The following is an 18,990-nucleotide window of genomic DNA, read 5'->3' on the forward strand; positions in this document are numbered from 1 at the left end:
TAGAATGTTGTGTATCTTTTGGAGGATTCATGGTATCTTGCTTAAGAACAGGGGCAGTGGGACTTCCCTGGTGGCACAGTGGTTAAGAATCTGCCTGCCTATGTAGGGGACACAGCTTCGAGCCCTGGTCCGGGAAGATCCCACATGCTGTGGAGCAACTAAGCCCATGAGCCACAACTACTGAGCCTGCGCTCTAGAGCCCACGAGCCACAACTACTGAAGCCTGTGCGCCTAGAGCCCATGCTCTGCACCAAGAGAAGCCATCTCAGTGAGAAGCCCGCGCACAGCAACAAAGACCCAGCACAGCCAAAAATAATAAATAAATTTATTAAAAAAACAAAAAAAGAACAGGAGCAGTAAATAAGTCAAAAGGTAGGTAGACGGAGGAAAATGGAAATGAAGCAAGGATGTGGGTAAATCCACAGACTGTAGATATATTTTAATTTACTTCAAATGGAATAAATACCTGGCCTTTTGAATAAGTGTTCTGTGAATGGGAAGTAATAATTGTATTAGTTGTAAAAGACTGAAGACAAATTAGTCCTATTAATTTTTTAGTTGCTCAACATCAGCTTTTATCTTGAACATCATGAATCTCGTTTTTCAATTTTTCTTGTTCTTCTCAAGGAAAGTGTTTCTGAGATGATTTTTCTCTTAGCACTGATGCCTCATTCAGAACCGTTTATCACCTGCCAACTTTTCTAATATGGGAATGGTTGAGTTCAAAATTTGAACTTACTCTCACACAACACATACTAGTAGTTCACCTTTGGGAAGAAGATAGATATATAATTACCATATTCAATGTGAACCACTGTGATAGCAGTGGTTGTGTCTTGGAGAGAGTTGGTTAGTATTAGGAATGAGTGGACAGCATTAAGAATATTTTGGACATAAATTCTTTTAAAAAGAAACAGTAACCAGTGGATTAACTTTCCTTCTTCTATCCCCAGGGCCAAGGAGCAAGCTCTCCCATCTCCAGCTCTCAGCCTCACAGATCAAGATTTCACTGAGCTGCACTAGACCTCCCATTTGGGGACCCTGCCCCCTGCTCTGTGTGCTGCACGTTGGATCTGGGTAAGTAGAGGCCCCTGGAACTAGTAAAATGGGAGAGTGAGTCATAGGTAGTGATGAATTTTACCTGGACTACAAGATTCCTTAATATTTCCAGAAGCCTAAATCATGTAGCACTATTTGGAAGAAAATGGTAAGAAAGAGAATGCCAGAACCATCACGGTTTACTGTCTCCTTTTAACTTGGATCAGGACCAACCTAACTGATCCTTAGATATGAACCAGTTTTAACTTATCTTATCTTTGAGTGACAACTGGTCACAACCCTAGAATGTCATTGATAGACATTAACTGGATTACTAAATTAATGGAGATCATGGTTTTAATCCAAGTTCTCTCCTTAACTAGGTATGTGATCTTGGTTAAGTAACAAATCAATTAAATTATTTGGACCTTAATTTTTCTATGTATAAAGTGTGTGTCATGGGATCAGTGGTTCTCAACTACTGTGTAGTTTCATGCATTTGATGGAACTGGAGAGTTTATTTAAAATATGTGTATACACTGGGTCAGAGATTCTGATTTAATTGGTCTGGGGCAGGCCCAGATATCTCTGTTTTTTACAAGTCCCCCCACACCCCCATGAAACACTAATGTCCAGCCAAGATTGAGAATCACTGGGTTAAATAAACGCTAAGAACTGATTCTAAGGTTGTGTAACCTAAAAACAGTAAAATCTGCTTTCATGCGTAGCTTGGCCCAGCATTATGTCCACTCCACGGTAACCAAGCCTAAACATGCCTTTCTAAGAAGCAGTCCAAATCAAGCAATTTAAATTTATTCAGGGAAGATGCTGTGCCTTCTCGTGGTTTCAATATTCCCACAATGCTTTGCAAGTTCTCGGCACCTCGTTCGTTTTGATGGACTGAATTAGGTGTAACTCTGCCCATCTAAAATGATTAGCTGTTCCTGAAGGTCCCCAGAGACGATTATCTCTCTTCTCTCGGTATCCATGCCAGTGTTTACTAGCCTATTGAAAGTTTCTCCTAGAGGTGATCTGTGACTTTCTGGGGTTGGGGAGAAGGTGTCAGCAAGGGATAAGGATGATCACATCGATCGTTGCTGAAATGTGAGCTTCTGTGTCCAAACTGAGATAAAAAAATGATCCTCACACCTTCTCAAGTAGTTGTAGACTATCGAGTTACCAGAACTGAGATAAGAGCACATTGTGTACTTTCATCAGTTGTTGGGACCTAATGTTGTTGCCATTACATTGTAAATTCTGTACATGTTCACACTTTGAAAATTATTCTTCAGTTTAGAGATAGGAGTTATTAAAGTGTAATCCATGAAATTTATTTCTCTTTATCCTACCCTTTTTTTCCTCCCACTGCCCTTCGTATCCCAAAACACTTAGAAGAAGAAAAAAAACTGTGTATGTATGACTGTCAGATCAGTAAAGGGAAATGGACCTAAGCTGACAAAAGATGGAAAGGCATTAAGAAGGAAACGTAAAACAAGGCTAAGGAGGCTCATGGATTGCAAGGAGCTACACTTAATTTCTTTTCTCTCTGCTATTGGTCTTAGAGCTGCTACACATTTATTCTCAAGTTTTCTAAACTTTAGGCAAATCGGATCCCACCTGCTGTGTGTTGGTAGATGTGGGCTTGTGGCCCACGATCCCTACGTGTTCCCTGCATCTTCCATACACAGTGCGTGGAGTGGTATCTTCATGGGTGAATTGGCAGCCTGGACATACTTGGTCTAATTCAGCATTGACCAATCCCAGAGCCTGACTTAATACTAAATAATGTCTTAGGTTGGGGAATATTTTCTTCTGGAGTGGAAAGCTACTGGCTCTGGGGCTCTTTACTTTTGTGTCTCAGAGCTGCCCTTACCTGGAGTCAAAAATGTGATGGAGAACCACAGATTCAGCTCAGCCCCGCACTCTCCATCCTCCTAGAGCTGGCTGCACTCAGAAAAAATTCTAAGATTGGATTCATTTTATATGTTTATTGCTGATCATTGTTCCCAAAGATTTAGTGGTATTGGGCACAGGCTGTTTTGTTATTTCACAATTTATTCTTTATCTACGTCTTAAAATGAATTAAGATAGGAACAAATGTGCTAGAAAAAGATGGTTTTATCATCATAACTTTAAATCTAATGAAAAACTTAATTCTTGCTAAACTCAAACACCCAATTATGTGTTTATATATAAGCATTTGTCCTCCCACAAATCTAATTTTTGAAGCTAGTAAGTATAATCAGAGTTGGTCTGGTTCTTAGGTTTTGGTTTCAATTATCATTAGTTTGCTTTTTAATCTTTACTTCCTCAAGGTAATTAGAAATGATAACATCTTCTTAACTTGTCCCTGTTTTCTTGAACACTTTTAACAACAGTCTCCAAAGCTAGCAGGGTATTTTGTTTCTTCCTTCCTTCCTTGATTCACTTATCCATTCAACAAGTGTCTAATGAATTTCTGCTTTGCACCTGTCCTCCTATAGCTTTCATTTTTGCGAAGGCAGGAGGGGAGACAGAAAATAAAGAAGTAAAATACTTTGTGAGTTAGATGGTGATACGTGCTGTGGAGAAAAAGAAAGCTGGGAGGAAGGCAGTGGAGGAGTTGGTTGGGCAATATTTAAAATAAGGTGGCCTGAGAAGGTGACCCTGAGACTAGACCCGAAGATGATAAAAAAAAAAAAAGAAAAAGAAAAAGAAAAGATAAGAATAGGTTATGGAGCTTCCTGGGAGTGGAGCTTTCTAGACAACACAGTGGCCCTGAGGCAGGTGTGGGCCTGGCACATACACAAAACAGCAAGGAGGTCCGAGTGGCTGGAGCAGAGTGATGAGGGGGGAAGTGGAAGGAAATGAAATCAGCAAAGAAAGGGGTGGCTGTGTGATGGAGTCTGGGAGGGTGGGGAAGATCTTGTAGGGCCTTTTCCGTGCGATACTGCTACGGTGAAATGAAGATGCGGCTTCTTACTGGTTAGCCAAAACAACGGAAGCCCTGTGATCTCTGTTTCTAGTTTGTTACCCCCTCTGGATGTTAACCAGTTTTTGTTTCCTCATCAAATCAGGCGATACCGATATTTCCCCTTGTGGTTTCTTTATCCCCAAGGTTGGCTCTGGAGTGGGATTCAGTCTTCCCATCTTTGCTTTCTTGATGCCCTGAAGATTAGGCTTGCCCTTCCTTTTTAAAGAATGTGCCACTAGTCAATAAGAAACAAAAATGGTCAGTACCAAAACCAACAATCATGAGAGAAATTAATAAACTTATACAACGTATATCCTTGGTTTATACTGTAGTCCAGACACAAAGTGGTTGCATTGCTAGTGAATAGAATGTAGCCTGTGTGATTTGTTGGGTCCGCCATATTGTTTTATAAAAATTTGTGTTGTTTTCCAACATTTAAAAATTAAGAAAGTTTTCATTAAAATACAGTTTCAAGTTCTCTTTGAAAATTGAATGTTCTGTTTATATGAAGTTCTAGAATAAGCAAAACTAATCTATGACGATGGAAATCGGAACTGAGGCTCCCTGACATGGGGGTGTGGCAGGGATTGACTAGGTAGGGCCACTAGGAGAAATTCTGGATGATGAAAAGGTTCTGTGCATAGTAGTCTGAGATGCATGATAAAACACATTAAACCAAACACTGATCTGTGCAGTTCATTATATGTCAGTTGAACCTCAGTATGAAGAAAGTTTAAAATGGAAGCCAACATTCAGTGCGAGCTGACTAGCAGTGACCACTTCGGACTTGGCATGTGCTCTTGAGATTGGCACAGACTCACCTGGTTCACTTCAATCATTGTCATTACCTACCTGGCCCCTGTAGGTGGTATTGGTGTGTGATTCCTGCAGTAGTGGTTTTGGTTTCAATTATCAGTGGAGAACAAATCTGAAAGGGCCTGATAATGCGTCACTGGCAGTGGAGAAATTATTACCTGCCTCCTCGGGTTGTATGTGAAGCATGTAACAAAAACATAAACCTGGTAGCTTGGGTCCATCCATCTCTCAATTAGTGGTATTCTCAAATCTGGGATTCTCAGAGGTCTCTGAACATAAATCTCACCTTTCCTCTCAAATGCAAGGGTCGCCTATGTTTGCACACTCCTCCTCTGAAAGTATAACAGAAAGTACCTTTCAATCCTATTATTAGCACTTAAAACTTACTTTTATTATGTTTGTTATGAAAATAATAGGGTCTACTGTAGAAATCCTAGAAAGTACAGGCAAGAAGAAAATAAAATTACCCACAATTCCAGACATAACCTCTGTTTACCGTTTTGTGGTAAATGCTTTCACATTTTTCTCCATACATCTATATATACTTTATATTGAAAATACGTTTACTATGTAAAATTTAGCACACAATCACCCAATTTGCAAAATGAAAAAAAATAAGTAAAAATGAAAGATGACAGACGAAGGACAGGCATTTGCCTTCCCTCTGTCCTATAACTCTTTTTAAATGGCTGTAACTCTGAAGAGAATGGGATAGCGAAATGTTTGGAGGCAAGTTGCTGATGAAACAGAACCAAGATTTGGATCACCACCAGGATCAGGAAGGACCACCAGGGGAGGGAGAGTGACCCTCTAGAAAGAAGCTCTGAGCATGAAGTCAGCAAGGACAGAGAGCAGGCATAAGCAGGGGGGCCTGAAAGCAGAGAGACTGGGCGTTTGGCATTGAAGAGTAAACCCATTTTGTTTCTGGCATTTGAAAAGAGAGGTGCCCCTAGCCTGAAGGCCAGCTCTTGCCTCCTCATCCTGAAGTCAAGCTACACAGCATTGTAAATCAACTATACTTCAATTAAAAAAATAAAATAAAAATCTAAGGACTATCAAAAAAAGAAAGAAAATAGCTTTAAAAAAATGTGAGTACCCTCAGTGATTAAAAAGATATTGTTTCCATACAACAAAAACACAATTCTATAAAGAAAAAGTATAATCAAAAAACAGGCGAAAAAGGATCTTGAAAATTTTTTAAATAATTACTAAAATAAAAATTAGTTTATTAGAGCAGCTGAAAGATAAAGTTTAAGAAATCTCCTGGAATGTACAATGAAATGTCAAAGAGATGGAGAATATATATGCTAGAAAAGATAAGAAACATAGAGAAATAGTTCATTAAATCCACTTTCAGCCTATTGGGGCTCTAGAAAGAGAAAACAAAATGGAAGGGAAGAAGTTGACAAAAAAAATACTAGGAAAAGATTTCCTGTAGTTGAGGAAAAGCATGAGATAAAAATGATCCATCAAATGAATGGAAAAATATCTATATAGAGATATAATCATTATAAAATTTCAGAGTCAAGGATACAGAGAGGTTCCTAAAACTTTCTGAAAGAGAAAATAAAGTCACTCAAGATTGATGTAAAGCTTCTCATCATTGAATTGGATACTAAACTACAGTGGAGCAATGCCTTCAGAATTATGAGGGAAAATGATTTTGAACTTAAAATTCTGTTGCCAGTAAAATTATTAAGTGTGAGAGTAAAATGACCTTTTCAGATCTTCAAAGACTCAGGCAATTTACTTGCAAGTACCCTTTCTGAAACAGTTACCTAAGGATGTGCTCTAGCAAAAAGAGAGTAAAAAGTAAGAAGGAGGAACATGTGAAATAAGAGTGTTACTCCCCAAATGCAATCCTAGGCTGGCAGCTTTGTACCAGGCTTAGAAAGAAATTGATACAAATTAAAACAAGTAGTCAGTAAACTCCAAGAAGAATGACTTTAAGAAGAACTAAGTAATTTCTGTTCAATAGATAGAACCAGTAATGAACTATATTCACAGAGTTATAATAACAGGACATCTAGCAACCTGGAGAACTAAACTGAGTCATACAGACCTCCCTTCAGTACAAACATACAAAAATAAAGAATAAAACACAATGACATGTTTAAATAAGTAGTTAACTTTAAAATAAAGACTGCCAGAAGAATGCAGGAAATGGTTTAAAAGAGCACTAAGTGCAAGCTTATACTCAGCACAACCATAGCAGCTTCTCTGGGGGATACAGATCCTGGGGTGTGGGGATGGGATCATGCCATTTAAATCTGGAAGGAAGACGTGACCTCAGGCCCAAGGAGACAGGGAACCTCTTCTCACCTCCCTCCCATTTAATATGAGCTCACAATTTTAAAAACCTACAAACCACCATAAGGGAGTGTCAGCAAACAAAACAAATAGAAGAATCAGATCCCAAAGAATTGAAAATAATAAAAATATGTGAAAAAAATCATAAGTGTGTTAAAAATTATTAAAGGAGTGGGCTCCCCTGGTGGTGCAGTGGTTGGGAGTCCGCCTGCCGGTGCAGGGGACGCGGGTTCGTGCCCCGGTCCGGGAGGATCCCACATGCCGCGGAGCGGCTGAGCCCGTGAGCCATGGCCACTGAGCCTGCGCATCCGGAGCCTGTGCTCCACAACAGGAGAGGCCACAGCAGTGAGAGGCCCGCATACTGGGGGAAAAAAAAAAATTATTAAAGGGGTAAAAAGAATAGAAAAAAGGAAAAAAAATAGCGCACAAAAAAGCATATTTCAAAAAGAAGATAAACGAAAAATATAGGCTTTTTAAAAAAATTAATGTACTAACTAAACAACATATTAGAGCCAAAGGTAGATTAGTGAACGAGAAGCCAAATCTGAGAAAATTACCGAGAATCAACCCATTGAGGTTAAAAGATGGAAAATGTCAGAGGTTAAAAGACACAGTGGTATAATGAGAAGCTCCAACAAATGTCTAATAGAAATTCCAGAAGGAAAGAATAGAGAGAGTGACCTAGCCTATATTGGTTATATAGGTCAACAAATTAAAAGGTAATACAGGGACTTCCCTGGTGGTGCAGTGGTTAAGAATCCCCCTGGCAATGCAGGGGACCCGGCTTTGATCCCTGGTCCGGGAAGCTCCCACATGCCATGGAGCAACTAAGCCCGTGTACCACAACTACTGAGCCTGCATGCCACAAGTACTGAAGCCCACGCGCTTAGAGCTGGTGCTCCGCAACAAGAGAAGCCACCACAATGAGAAGCGCCCCCTCACCACAACTAGAGAAAGCCTGCATGCAGCCACGAAGACCCAATGCAGCCAAAAATGAATAAATTTTTCTTTTTAAGTAATACAATCTAGCAAAAAATTGCAGGCAATGTAGAGACTTAAATATTCATTTTTCATGGTAAGCATTCATAAATGTCTAATTTCGATAAATCAAAAGATAGACTCAGCCATGAAAAGAAACGAAATTGAATTATTTGTAGTGAGGTGGACGCACCTAGAGTCTGTCATACAGAGTGAAGTAAGTCCGAAAGAGAAAAATACTGTATGCTAACACATATGTGGAATCTAAAAAAAAATGGTTCTGAAGAACCTAGGGGCAGGACAGGAATAAAGACACAGACGTAGAGAATGGACTTGAGGACACGGGGAGGGGGAAGGGTAAGCTGGGACCAAGTAAGAGAGTAGCATGGCCATATATACACTACCAAATGTAAAATAGGCAGCTAGTGGGAAGCAGCTGCATAGCACAGGGAGATCAGCTTGGTGCTTTGTGACCACCTAGAGGGGTGGGATAGGGAGGGTGACGCAAGAGGGAGGGGATATGGGGATATATGTATACATATAGCTGACTCACTTTGTTATACAGCAGAAACTAACACACCATTGTAAAGCAATTATACTCCAAAAAAGATGTTAAAAAATATATAGCCATATAATTATATTACTTAGAGCAGTAGTTCTCAATTCTAGAGGAGATTTGGAAATGTATCATAGTGGCTGGAGGGCACTACTAGCATTTATTTAGTATCGGAGATGAAAATGCAAAGTGCACAGCACAGTTCCACACAAGTCCCACCCAAAATACTAATAGCACTCTTTTTGAAAATGCTGATTTAGAGTTAAAAATAAGCCCACAAGAAGAACTAAAAACAAAAACTGGTTTTAAGAAAATGGTCGCTTCAGTGAATACAGCTGGAGTTGGGGAAAAGAGGGATGGAAAACTGTTTATTTTTGTGATTAGCCCTTCCATAATACTTGTATTTTTATCATGTCTGTATTATTTTGACTAAAGTTATTATTTTAGAAAAAGAAATGACTGGTAAGCCAGTAGTTCTTTCATTTTCACTTAAACTAGAGAACTCTTTCTTATTAAAATATCTGTCATTCAAACTTAAGCACCAATATGAATTACTGAGCTTTTTGTCCCAAAGAAGATTCTGGAGGCATATCTTCTGACTATTAATGATCTGTCATGTGTTCCTAGTTGGAAAATAAATCTTGCAATTTATCAACTTAAGGAGTCACAGAAAATTAGTGCTGGAAGGGATTCAGTATCTTTAGTGGAATTGAATAATTTTTCCATGGTATGGTGGTTTTTATAAATTTATTTATTCATTTATTTTTGGCTGCGTCGGGTCTTCGTTGCTGCCCACAGGCTTTCTCTAGTTGTGGAGAGCGGGGGCTACTCTTTGTTGCGGTGTGCAGGCTTCTCGTTGCGGTGGCTTCTCTTGTCGTGGAGCACAGGCTCTAGGTGCGCGCGGGCTCAGTAGTTGTGGCCCGCAGGCTCTAGAGGGAAGACTCAGTAGTTGTAGCACACGGGCTTAGTTGCTTCGCAGCATGTGGGATCTTCCCAGACCAGGGCTCAAACCCGTGTCCCCTGCATTGGCAGGTGGATTCTTAACCACTGTGCCACCAGGGAAGTCCCTGGTATGGTGGTTTTGATCAGTAGTTCTGTATAGGACAAAGGAGGATGGGAATATATTCAAATAGCTAGAGCGTATGGCTTCAAATTTGAATGTGTAGCCTGCCTTTTATGGTCCTCTAAGACCTCATCCTATTCGACCTCTCCAGTTTCATTTCCTATAACTACCTAAAACAAAGTTGTTACCAGTGCTTTTGGTATTCTGTGAATAGGTCCTATTAATTTTTACCTTTCACTTCTGTGTGCAGAGTCACACACCTTCACTTTTTGCCTCAAGAGCTACTTGCAGTGCAGTATCCTCTCTGAAACCTTGCTTGACCTCTAATCTTGCTTCTAATTTGGTTAAGACCACCATGCTTCCTAAGCAACAAATCACAAGTGACAACATATGCCTATAATTAATATAATTTCAATAAAAGTAGATAAACATTTTGATACGATTAATCTGATGCACAGTTAATGAGACAGCATAGCATAAGAGCATGGTTTCTGCAGTGAGCAGACCTAAATTCCAATCCCAGCTGTTATTACTCCTGAAAAATGTGGGTAATTCCTACGTTCCATAGATACTGTGATTCTTCAATGGCAGAGTGTCAATGAATGTTATACTATAATGACTAATTATTGTGTATAGACAAGAAGCTCACATAAATGTCAATCATTCATAATATTTTTAAGTCAATTTTAAGTTTTTATGTACTCACTTTGTAAGTTATCCACTACTTAAAATGAGCAGTAACGTTGTTTAAATATGAACTATATTTTATTACCATTACACACATAAACTCACATCGAAAAACACAATCTCACTTGTGATAGCAGAAAATTAGGAGTAGCCTAAGTGTCTAATAATAAGGAAGGTGGTTAACTAAATCATGGTACATATATATTAGAAAATATTATAAAATCATTAAAAAATATCTTCTGAAGTTGTTTATTTTTTTAAATTTTATTCTTTATTTTTTGCTGCATTGGGTCCTTGTTGCTGTGTGCGGGCTTTCTTTAGTTGTGGTGAGTGAGAGCTACTCTTTGTTGTGGGGTACGGGTTTCTCATTGCGGTGGCTTCTCTTGTCGCGGAGCACAGGGTCTAGGCATGTGGGCTTCAGTAGTTGTGGCGCAGGGGCTTAGTTGCTCCACGGCATGTGGGATCTTCCCAGACCAGGAATCGAACCTGTGTCCCCTGCATTGGCAGGCAGATTCTCAGCCACTGCGCCACCAGGGAAGTCCCTGAAGTTGTTTATTGACATGGCAAAATGCTTATGATATAATGTTAAGTAAAAAAAAATTTTAATGCAAAACTATTAAGACTATTTCAGCCAAGTTAATAAACATTACATACAAACATATGTATTTGCAATATACATTTACTATGTATCATTTATGCATGATAAAAATGGAAAATTTCCAAATTTTCACAGTGCTTATATATTACTTTTATAAAAAGAAGGAAAAAAGTAACATGATTTTTATATCAAAGGCCCTTGATCTGATTTCCTAAGTGTTGTATTTCCTCACCAATGATCTCTTGCCCCCATCCCCAGAACCTCCTATGTTCCCCTGTATGTTCCATTATCTCATATGCCCCTAGCCACCTGTAAGACATCCTTAAAAGGATATAGATTGCTGCAAAGACATTAGATGACAAGTTCCCTGAGGGCATGTACCATAGTTTATTAATCTGTAAGCATAGTCAACTTGCATGTTTCAACCAAACATATAAGTAGAGACTAAGTAGGTTTGTATTGGAACGAATGAATAAATGGAGACCCAAGGCCTCGAGAAATGGAGCAGGTGAAAGGAAATAAATGTGAGGTTTGTCTAAAAGGTAATAGTAATTATAAATAATAACTATTGAGTGCCTTATTCTAAGCGCTTCATAATTCTTACATGAAGCCTCAATGTAGCACTACTAGTACTGGCCAAGCAGATTGAGGAACACCCACGTAACAGCACAGTATGCAGCTGTTTAAAAACACAAGAAAGAGGAAACTTTTTTGTACTGATATGGAAAGATCACCAAGATATAGTAAGTGAAAAAAGCAAGGTGTAGAATGGGGTTAAGTCATGCTACCATTTATAAGAAGAAGACCATATACCCATATCTGCTTATATAGAAAATATCTCTGGAAAGACACACAGGAAACTGACACCATGATTGCCTCCCAGCCACGGAATGGCAGTGTAACTTCACTTTAATTCTCTTTGCACATGAATTTTTGAGCCTTGTGAATATGTCAGTGATTCAAAAAGACAATTAAATGAAAACAAAGGAAAACCATTATCCCCACTTACAAATGAGCAACCCGAGGTTGAAGGAAATTAGGTACCCTCTCCACAGTAGTAATGGTCACACTTACTGAGCACTTACTGTGTGCCAGGCCCCATGTAAGTACTTTAGAAACTTTTTCTAATTTATTTTCACAGATATATAACGAGGTTTTATCTGAGTGGTATAGCTGAAGAATCGGAAGGAAACATATAATTTATTTTTCCAATCCAGGACATTCTGGAAGTAAGAATTACTCTGGGACAGCAAGCATAAGCCAGGACTTATGGTCACCCTATTTAGAGAGGTCAGGTAACTTGCTAGATGTCCTAGCAAGAGGGCAGTACCAGGACCGGAACTTAGATCTGTGTGATTTCACAGCCTATGCTCCGAACTTCCACTTATAGATAAACAAATGAAGGCTTGCAAAAAACACATATCAAGTGCCAGTTCCAGTCTACAAACACAGTCTCTCCGAACCCAAAGCCTACCATACGGTGTTGCCTCTCTGGATACTAATCTAAGAATCCTTTAGCTGAGGAGGTAGGTGGCCTCCTCCTCAGGGGAGGTGGATAATTATAAAAGAAGAGGGAAAGGATGGGAAGAGCCCCAGGCTACATCCTCCAGCAACCTTGGCCCCCAACACTCAAAAACACTCCGGGAGCATTCAGTCAGCAGGCTGCATGCCACTATGTGCTAGGTGTTCAGACAGTGGCCCTCCCCTCATGGAGCTTACAATCTACATTCAGGACCAGTTCGCATGGATTTTGCATGGCCTTTCTACATATTGGGCCTCTTTAATTAATCAGTGGTTGTTAATAAGGAAAAGCAGGGAATTTATCTTGGTTATGCTAAAAGTCCCAGAAGTGTAGAAAAGAGGAAGCAGCTTTTTCAAATTGCTTTCAGGGAAAGGCTGGTAATGTCATAGGTGAAAGAAAAATTATTTCTGGACTGTAATTCTTTTCTGGACTATAGTCTTACTCTGTGAGCTTTGAAAAATAGAGACTCCAGAATTACTAAATCAGAATTTCTAGAGGGCCTGGAAATCTGTGGTTTTTGATGCTCTCCACTGTGATTCCAGTGTGCTTCCAAGTATGGGGACTCCTGGTCTAGTTGATCCTGTCATAACAGTATAGAATAGCTCAGATGATTGAGAGGCAGAACTAGGGCCAGACCCTGCCCCCAACCTCCAGTTTGGAGCATCTTCCACAAAAGCATAGTGAATCTTCATAATTGTCAAGCAATTAATTCTTGCCTTTAGTTTGAAGTTTAAAATGTTGCTGCTGTTAAAAATGTAGTTTTACATTTTTATTTATAAATATCTGAGCCTTTTATATTTGATGACTACTTTGAATGGGAAACAAGGTTTGCATTCTGAGAATATTTTTGGATAAGTCAAGTGAGTGAAGATGAGCTCCTTTTCTCACAAAGTGAGGGAGTTAAATTGTATGATTTCCAAGATTACTTTCAGATCTAGAAATCTATGTTGAAAGGTGTTCTAAACTGTTTTAAAATCCCTTCTTTCATAGCTATGGAAAGCGGGGCTTGAATGTGTAGATCAATTTGCTTTTCTGTTATTGGTATTTTCGTTGGAGGGCCTGCCAGAAGACTTGTCCCTTTGGGCCATCTGAGAGGTGACTTTTCTCATGTGAGGGTTTATGTACTTAGTCTTACAACTTGGTGATTTATAATTGCAATCAGCACACTTGAAGCTCATTATCTGTCAGATAAGCGTCTGGTCATTTGATCTCCTGCATTGGTCCCTTGGTTACTTTGCCTCTCTTCTTCTGATGAGGTGGTTATTGATAGCCTTCAAGGCTTTAATTATTTAATCATTGTGGTGAACATAAAAAGTTCCCCAATAGGACAGCCTTTCATTATAACATCCTCTTCTCCTTTACTCTTCTCAGCAGTCCTTTTCTTTCCCAGTTGAGACATCTTTGAACTGCCAGATATCTCAAGGAGGACACAGATTGTAGCCAGGGTCCTAAAACCTCAAAAATTTGAGAATCCCACCTTTTCTCTGTCTCTTCCTGACCTACAGAGAGTTATTGTTGCAAGGTTTAGCAAAGAAAAATATAATACTCAGTTAAAGTTGGGGTAAACAATAAATTTTTAATATAAGTATGCCCCATGCAAAATTTGGAACATACTTATACTAACCAACTATTTGTTGCTTATCTGACATTCAAATTTAATTGGACATCCTATATTATATTTGGCAACACTGCAGAGAATGCATACCCTAAGGCTTTCCTAAGTCCATCTAATGTTTTGGGGTCTAAATTCCTTTAATATTTGATCCTAATTTAAACCTTGAATGGAATGTTTGTAACAACTAAGACCTCAGTTTTATTCAGCATTTGCATGAAGTGTAGTGGATGTTGCACTGCCCACCTACACACAACTCCCTTTTGTTATGAGAATATACAAATAGAAATAAGACTTTGCTGGAGAAACCTAAGCTAGATAATTCTCTCTTTTGTAAGTTTTTATTAAATATTTCAAAGATACACATAAGCAAAGACAGTAATATAATGCATTGCACACAATTTATTTACACCCTATTCAGTTTTCTTCTTTTTGTTTGGTTGGTTGGGTAGGTAAATGTGAGTGTGTATACTGCCAGCCTCTAAGTCAGGGGTTTGGAACCTTGGCTGTGCATTTGAATCACTTGGAGAGCTTTTAAACTCTCAATCCCTGCCTGCCTCCCAGACCAATTAAATCAGAATCCCTGGCAGTAGAGTCAGGTGATTCCAGTGTGCAGCCAGGGCTGAGAACCAGTGCCCTGAATGAAAATGGCAAATGCAAAGAAACATTTTTTACTGGTAAATCATGTCCTTATATTTCATATTCCTCTTCAAAACTTATTTCATGGATTTTTCAGTAAGCATATTACATTATAGCATATTATATGTATTGTATTATAGCATAGCATATGTTATTTTATAAAGTTTACTTTAAAAAAAACTCATCTGGCTTTAATCATGTCACTGATTCATTATTAATTTTGGAAAAGCCTATAATTGGTTTTTGTTTTCAGATATTTCTTTGTGATTTTCCTATGTCTTTTTCATATGTATTTCTCTCTCTTAGGTTATAAAACAGTGGTTTTTTTCGCTTTATCTGCTCATTAGAATCATCTTAGGATGCTCTAAAAAACGATGCTTGGGCCACACCTCCCAGAGGCCCTGCTCGGAGGCTCTGTGCTAATTGGTCTGGTGTAGAGCCCAGGCATTGCTGTTTCTCAAAAGCACCTGAGGAGATTCCGTGTTTAGGCAGAGTTGAAAGCCAGTATTTCTAAATATGTTAAATTCCTACCTAGCTGATCATCTGAATCTTGCTGGAGAAATTTAAAACTTACATATAATTGCCCTGCTTAATGAGGTAGAAATTATTTCCAGGTTTTGTGAGGGGGAGAAATGAGAAGATGATAAATGGCCTTCCGAGTAATAGGTGTAAATGAGGAATTCCTGTTGGGGGTGGCCAAAGGACTTTTGAGAATAAAGAGAAGGATCTCTAATATTTTAGAAATATTTTATTTCTTCTGCTACATTTCAGCCTAACCTATTATGTTACTCTGAAAACTTCAAAGAAGGTTGCCACTCAGGTACAGGGATGTGTGCTCACACCTACTCAGAGTAAGTGCCCACTGTCCGGGCCCCACCTATGGGACCCTAATTCAGGAGGTTCAGAGTGGGGCCAGACACCAGTCCTTTAAAACCTTCCCCAGGTGGTGAGAGGGCAGTTTTGGTCACTACTGCCTTCTACGATAACACATCCCTAGACGTGGTCATCACAATTCATCCCATCGACGACTGGGCAAATTCATGTGGAGTCACAGTAAAATCAGTGGTAAAAGTAGGTTTTTGCAATAGGGATTCTTATTAAACCTCCCTCAGATCTACCTGGTCTTTTTCTCTTTGAGTGGCTATATCAAGAAAGAAGTTATCTTTCTAAAGTAGGACAGAAGACAACCAAGGAGGAGGTGTCCAGAAGCATAAATAATTAAATTAAAATGTCAGAGCAGACTTAATCCTCTGTAATATGAAGTAACAGAGAGGAGGCGTGGCATACACTACCGACAACATGATGCACCAGTCCAAAGACTGTACATTCATCAGTAAGACAAGGACTGAACTGGGTCCTGGGAATTCAGGGTATGGTATTGCCTCAAGGAATTTGCAATCTAGAAGAGGAGACCAATAATTATACAGTGGGAAGAAACAGAAAATTATACGAAGCAGCGAGTATAGACCGACATCACGGGGGATTACAGGTGAGAGGGGACTCAGGAAAGCAAAGGACAAAACCTGGCTTTTGAAAGATACAGTGATTAGGGTGAGGAGAAAGTGGAAGGAGAGTGAGGGGAAAGAAACAATTTCTTGTCAGAGTGAATGGAACTCTGGGCATGGGCACAGAGGCTTAAAGCAGCATGGGAGGTTGCCTGAATTGCATATGGTTCTATGATGCTGTTGCATGATGTTCTGGAGGAGCTGGGGGCAGGGGGAAGGCAGAGTGGTGGTGTTGCTGTGTTTCAGACCCCACCCGCATACCTCAGCCCAGTCATTTTTGGATATTATGATGAGTTCCTGGAATAATAAAGAAAAAGTTAGATGAAAAGCCAACCAGCCTTGCTAACTGTAAAACAAAAGATGTACAATCTTACTTTGTCAGATTCTACTGCAGAATCCTCTTTCTCCAGGCTTATCTTTTCATATCATCCGTCCTGATACTTAGTTGCATTTGCTGCTAGAATTCCCTTTTATTCTAGAGTTTTTAATTTTCAGCCTCCTTAGACTTAGGTATTTATTTTGCGTGATGTTTCCTGGTTGAAAACATGAACGTAATTTCAATTTGAATGTTAAGATTTCACCATAAGGGAATTGGATTGACCAGCATCAATAATCCCCTGCCTTCACTCAGTCACCACACAGGCACCTAACCATTAACCCACGCTAACCCCCAACTCCTCTGCCCTTAACTTCCTTCAGTTAGGACTGATGGCTTTAGTTGTTGTTGTGCGCTTAATTTTTATTATAAAATATATCATTCAGGGCTTCCCTGGTGGCGCACTGGTTGAGAGTCTGCCTGCCGACGCAGGGGACATGGGTTCGTGCCCCGGTCCGGGAAGATCCCTCATGCCGTGGAGCAGCTGGGCCCGTGAGCCATGGCCACTGGGCCTGCGTGTCCGGAGCCTGTGCTCTGCAGCGGGAGAGGCCACAACAGTGAGGCCCGCGTACTGCAAAAATAAATAAATAAATAATAAAAATAAAATATATCATTCAAATTTACAGACAGAGTCGTGTATTAAACACCAGTGTACTTACCACATGACTTAGTCAAATCTTAACATTTTGCTCTTTTTGTGCCAGTTCTTTTTTTACAAAGTGAACATTGCAGATTCAGTTAGTTGAAGCTCCCTATCTCTTCTGAGTCTCGTTCCCCTTCTCTCCAGAGGTAACAACATCCTGATCTTAGTGTTTGTCATTGACATGCATGCTTTTATACATTTACTACATATATGTGTGTACACAAACAACCTACATTATTGCTTGGTAAGGTTTTTAAACTTTGTTTAAATAATTGCATCCTTGAAGTACCCACCTGTGCCTTGCATTTTTATTGAAAATTAAGTTTTTGAGATTTATTGATGATGACATACAGATTTAGTTCATTTTTTAAAAATTACTGCATAGCGTTCAATTTATGACTATACAAAAATTTATGTTTTATTGCATATAGGTAGACATTCGGGTTTTTTCCAACTTTTCACTGTCATAAAGCTGCAATTAACATCCTTGTACACATTCCCATGTGCAGAAACATACTGGGTTTTTATTCCTTAATCATTTCTTTTACTCATATGAGTAGTATTCATTATGTAGATAGGTAGGTAGGTAGATAGATAGATATAAATATAGATATATCAGTCATCCTAATAGCCTTACACATGACAACACAGTAAACTTTAAAATGATTATAACATTGCACTGATGTTTTCAACTTGTAGCTCTTGTGGAGACATAAGCCTCAGCTCTGAACCATAGACTAATTTAAGGAGTAACCAAATGTGAATACAGAATTGGAAAGGAGGCTAATGTACCTTCAAGAAACTTAGGGTCAATTTAAGCACTGATCTTGCTCCTTTTTCTTTTTCTTTGATGTGTAAATGGTTAGAGTCAGCCTGATTCCCTGTTCCCTTAATATTGACTTGGATTCAACTTGCTGCAGTATTTAGCCACTGAAGTTAGCACGATCCTTTGTTTAAAGTATGCACACTACCCGCTCGTTGCCCTGGGAGAGACAACATGTTTTTTACTGACTTTGCTTTCCTTTCATTTATTAGTGCCTACTCTGTCCAGATCACTAGGTTAGATGCTCTGGGTGTCCAAAGATGAAGAGGTCCTCAGAAAAACTTGCAATAATACCGCCAAGAAGAGATGCATCGAAACGGTCATCAGTAGGATTTTGGCATCTGACAGAGTTTTTATTTTCTCCCTTAGTGAAACTCAGGAAATGCTCGTCTCCTGCTATTGATGAATAATTTCAGAGTACTATGGATCATGTTGAAGAAAGTGAAATCCTTGCAGCAACCCAGCGGTACTATGTGGAAAGACCTATCTTTAGTCATCCGGTCCTCCAGGAAAGACTGCACAAGAAGGACAAGATTTCGGAATCCATTGGGGATAAGCTGAAACAGGCATTCACGTATGTTGTTTCAACTTATTTCCTTTAATCTGTCATTCACTTATGAGAGAAGCAAGGTCAAATGTATAAAGAGAATCTGGCAATGTGGAGGAAAAAACAAATGGTGAGCACTCGTGATTTGCAGAGCTGTCCACACAGTTCATTCAGTGGTAGATATTTGATGGAACACAAGCTTCATTACATATTTCACCATATTTATTAAATTCCTTCTATGCTTTATGTCTGTATAAAGGTTTATATAAACAACCCACTTTCCAATTCTCCTCCCACCTACATAATATCCACCTCTTCCATTTG

At 39.2% G+C, this 18,990-nt stretch overlaps 1 protein-coding gene across 4 annotated transcripts in view; it reads left to right on the forward strand.

Moving 5' to 3' along the window:
- The first annotated feature begins 953 nt into the window (after positions 1-953).
- SLC26A5 (solute carrier family 26 member 5) overlaps positions 954-18,990 on the forward strand; it is a 47,998-nt gene continuing 29,961 nt past the window's right edge. For 2 of the 4 annotated variants that reach the window (XR_003795238.1, XR_003795239.1), the window contains exons 1-2: positions 954-1,077; positions 18,489-18,693. Coding sequence is in view for 2 of the 4 variants with exons in the window: in XM_029233635.1 (XP_029089468.1) it covers positions 18,542-18,693 (152 nt within the window). In the remaining 2 variants the exon portion in view is untranslated. Of the gene's footprint in view, positions 1,078-18,488; positions 18,694-18,990 lie in introns of those variants that run through there. The other 2 variants (XM_029233635.1, XM_029233634.1) reach the window with 2 other exon arrangements.

The sequence above is a fragment of the Monodon monoceros genome, unplaced genomic scaffold (assembly GCF_005190385.1).
Source record: "Monodon monoceros isolate NGI ecotype Baffin Bay Population unplaced genomic scaffold, NGI_Narwhal_1 Super_Scaffold_2, whole genome shotgun sequence".
NCBI classification, from domain to species: Eukaryota; Metazoa; Chordata; class Mammalia; order Artiodactyla; family Monodontidae; genus Monodon; species Monodon monoceros.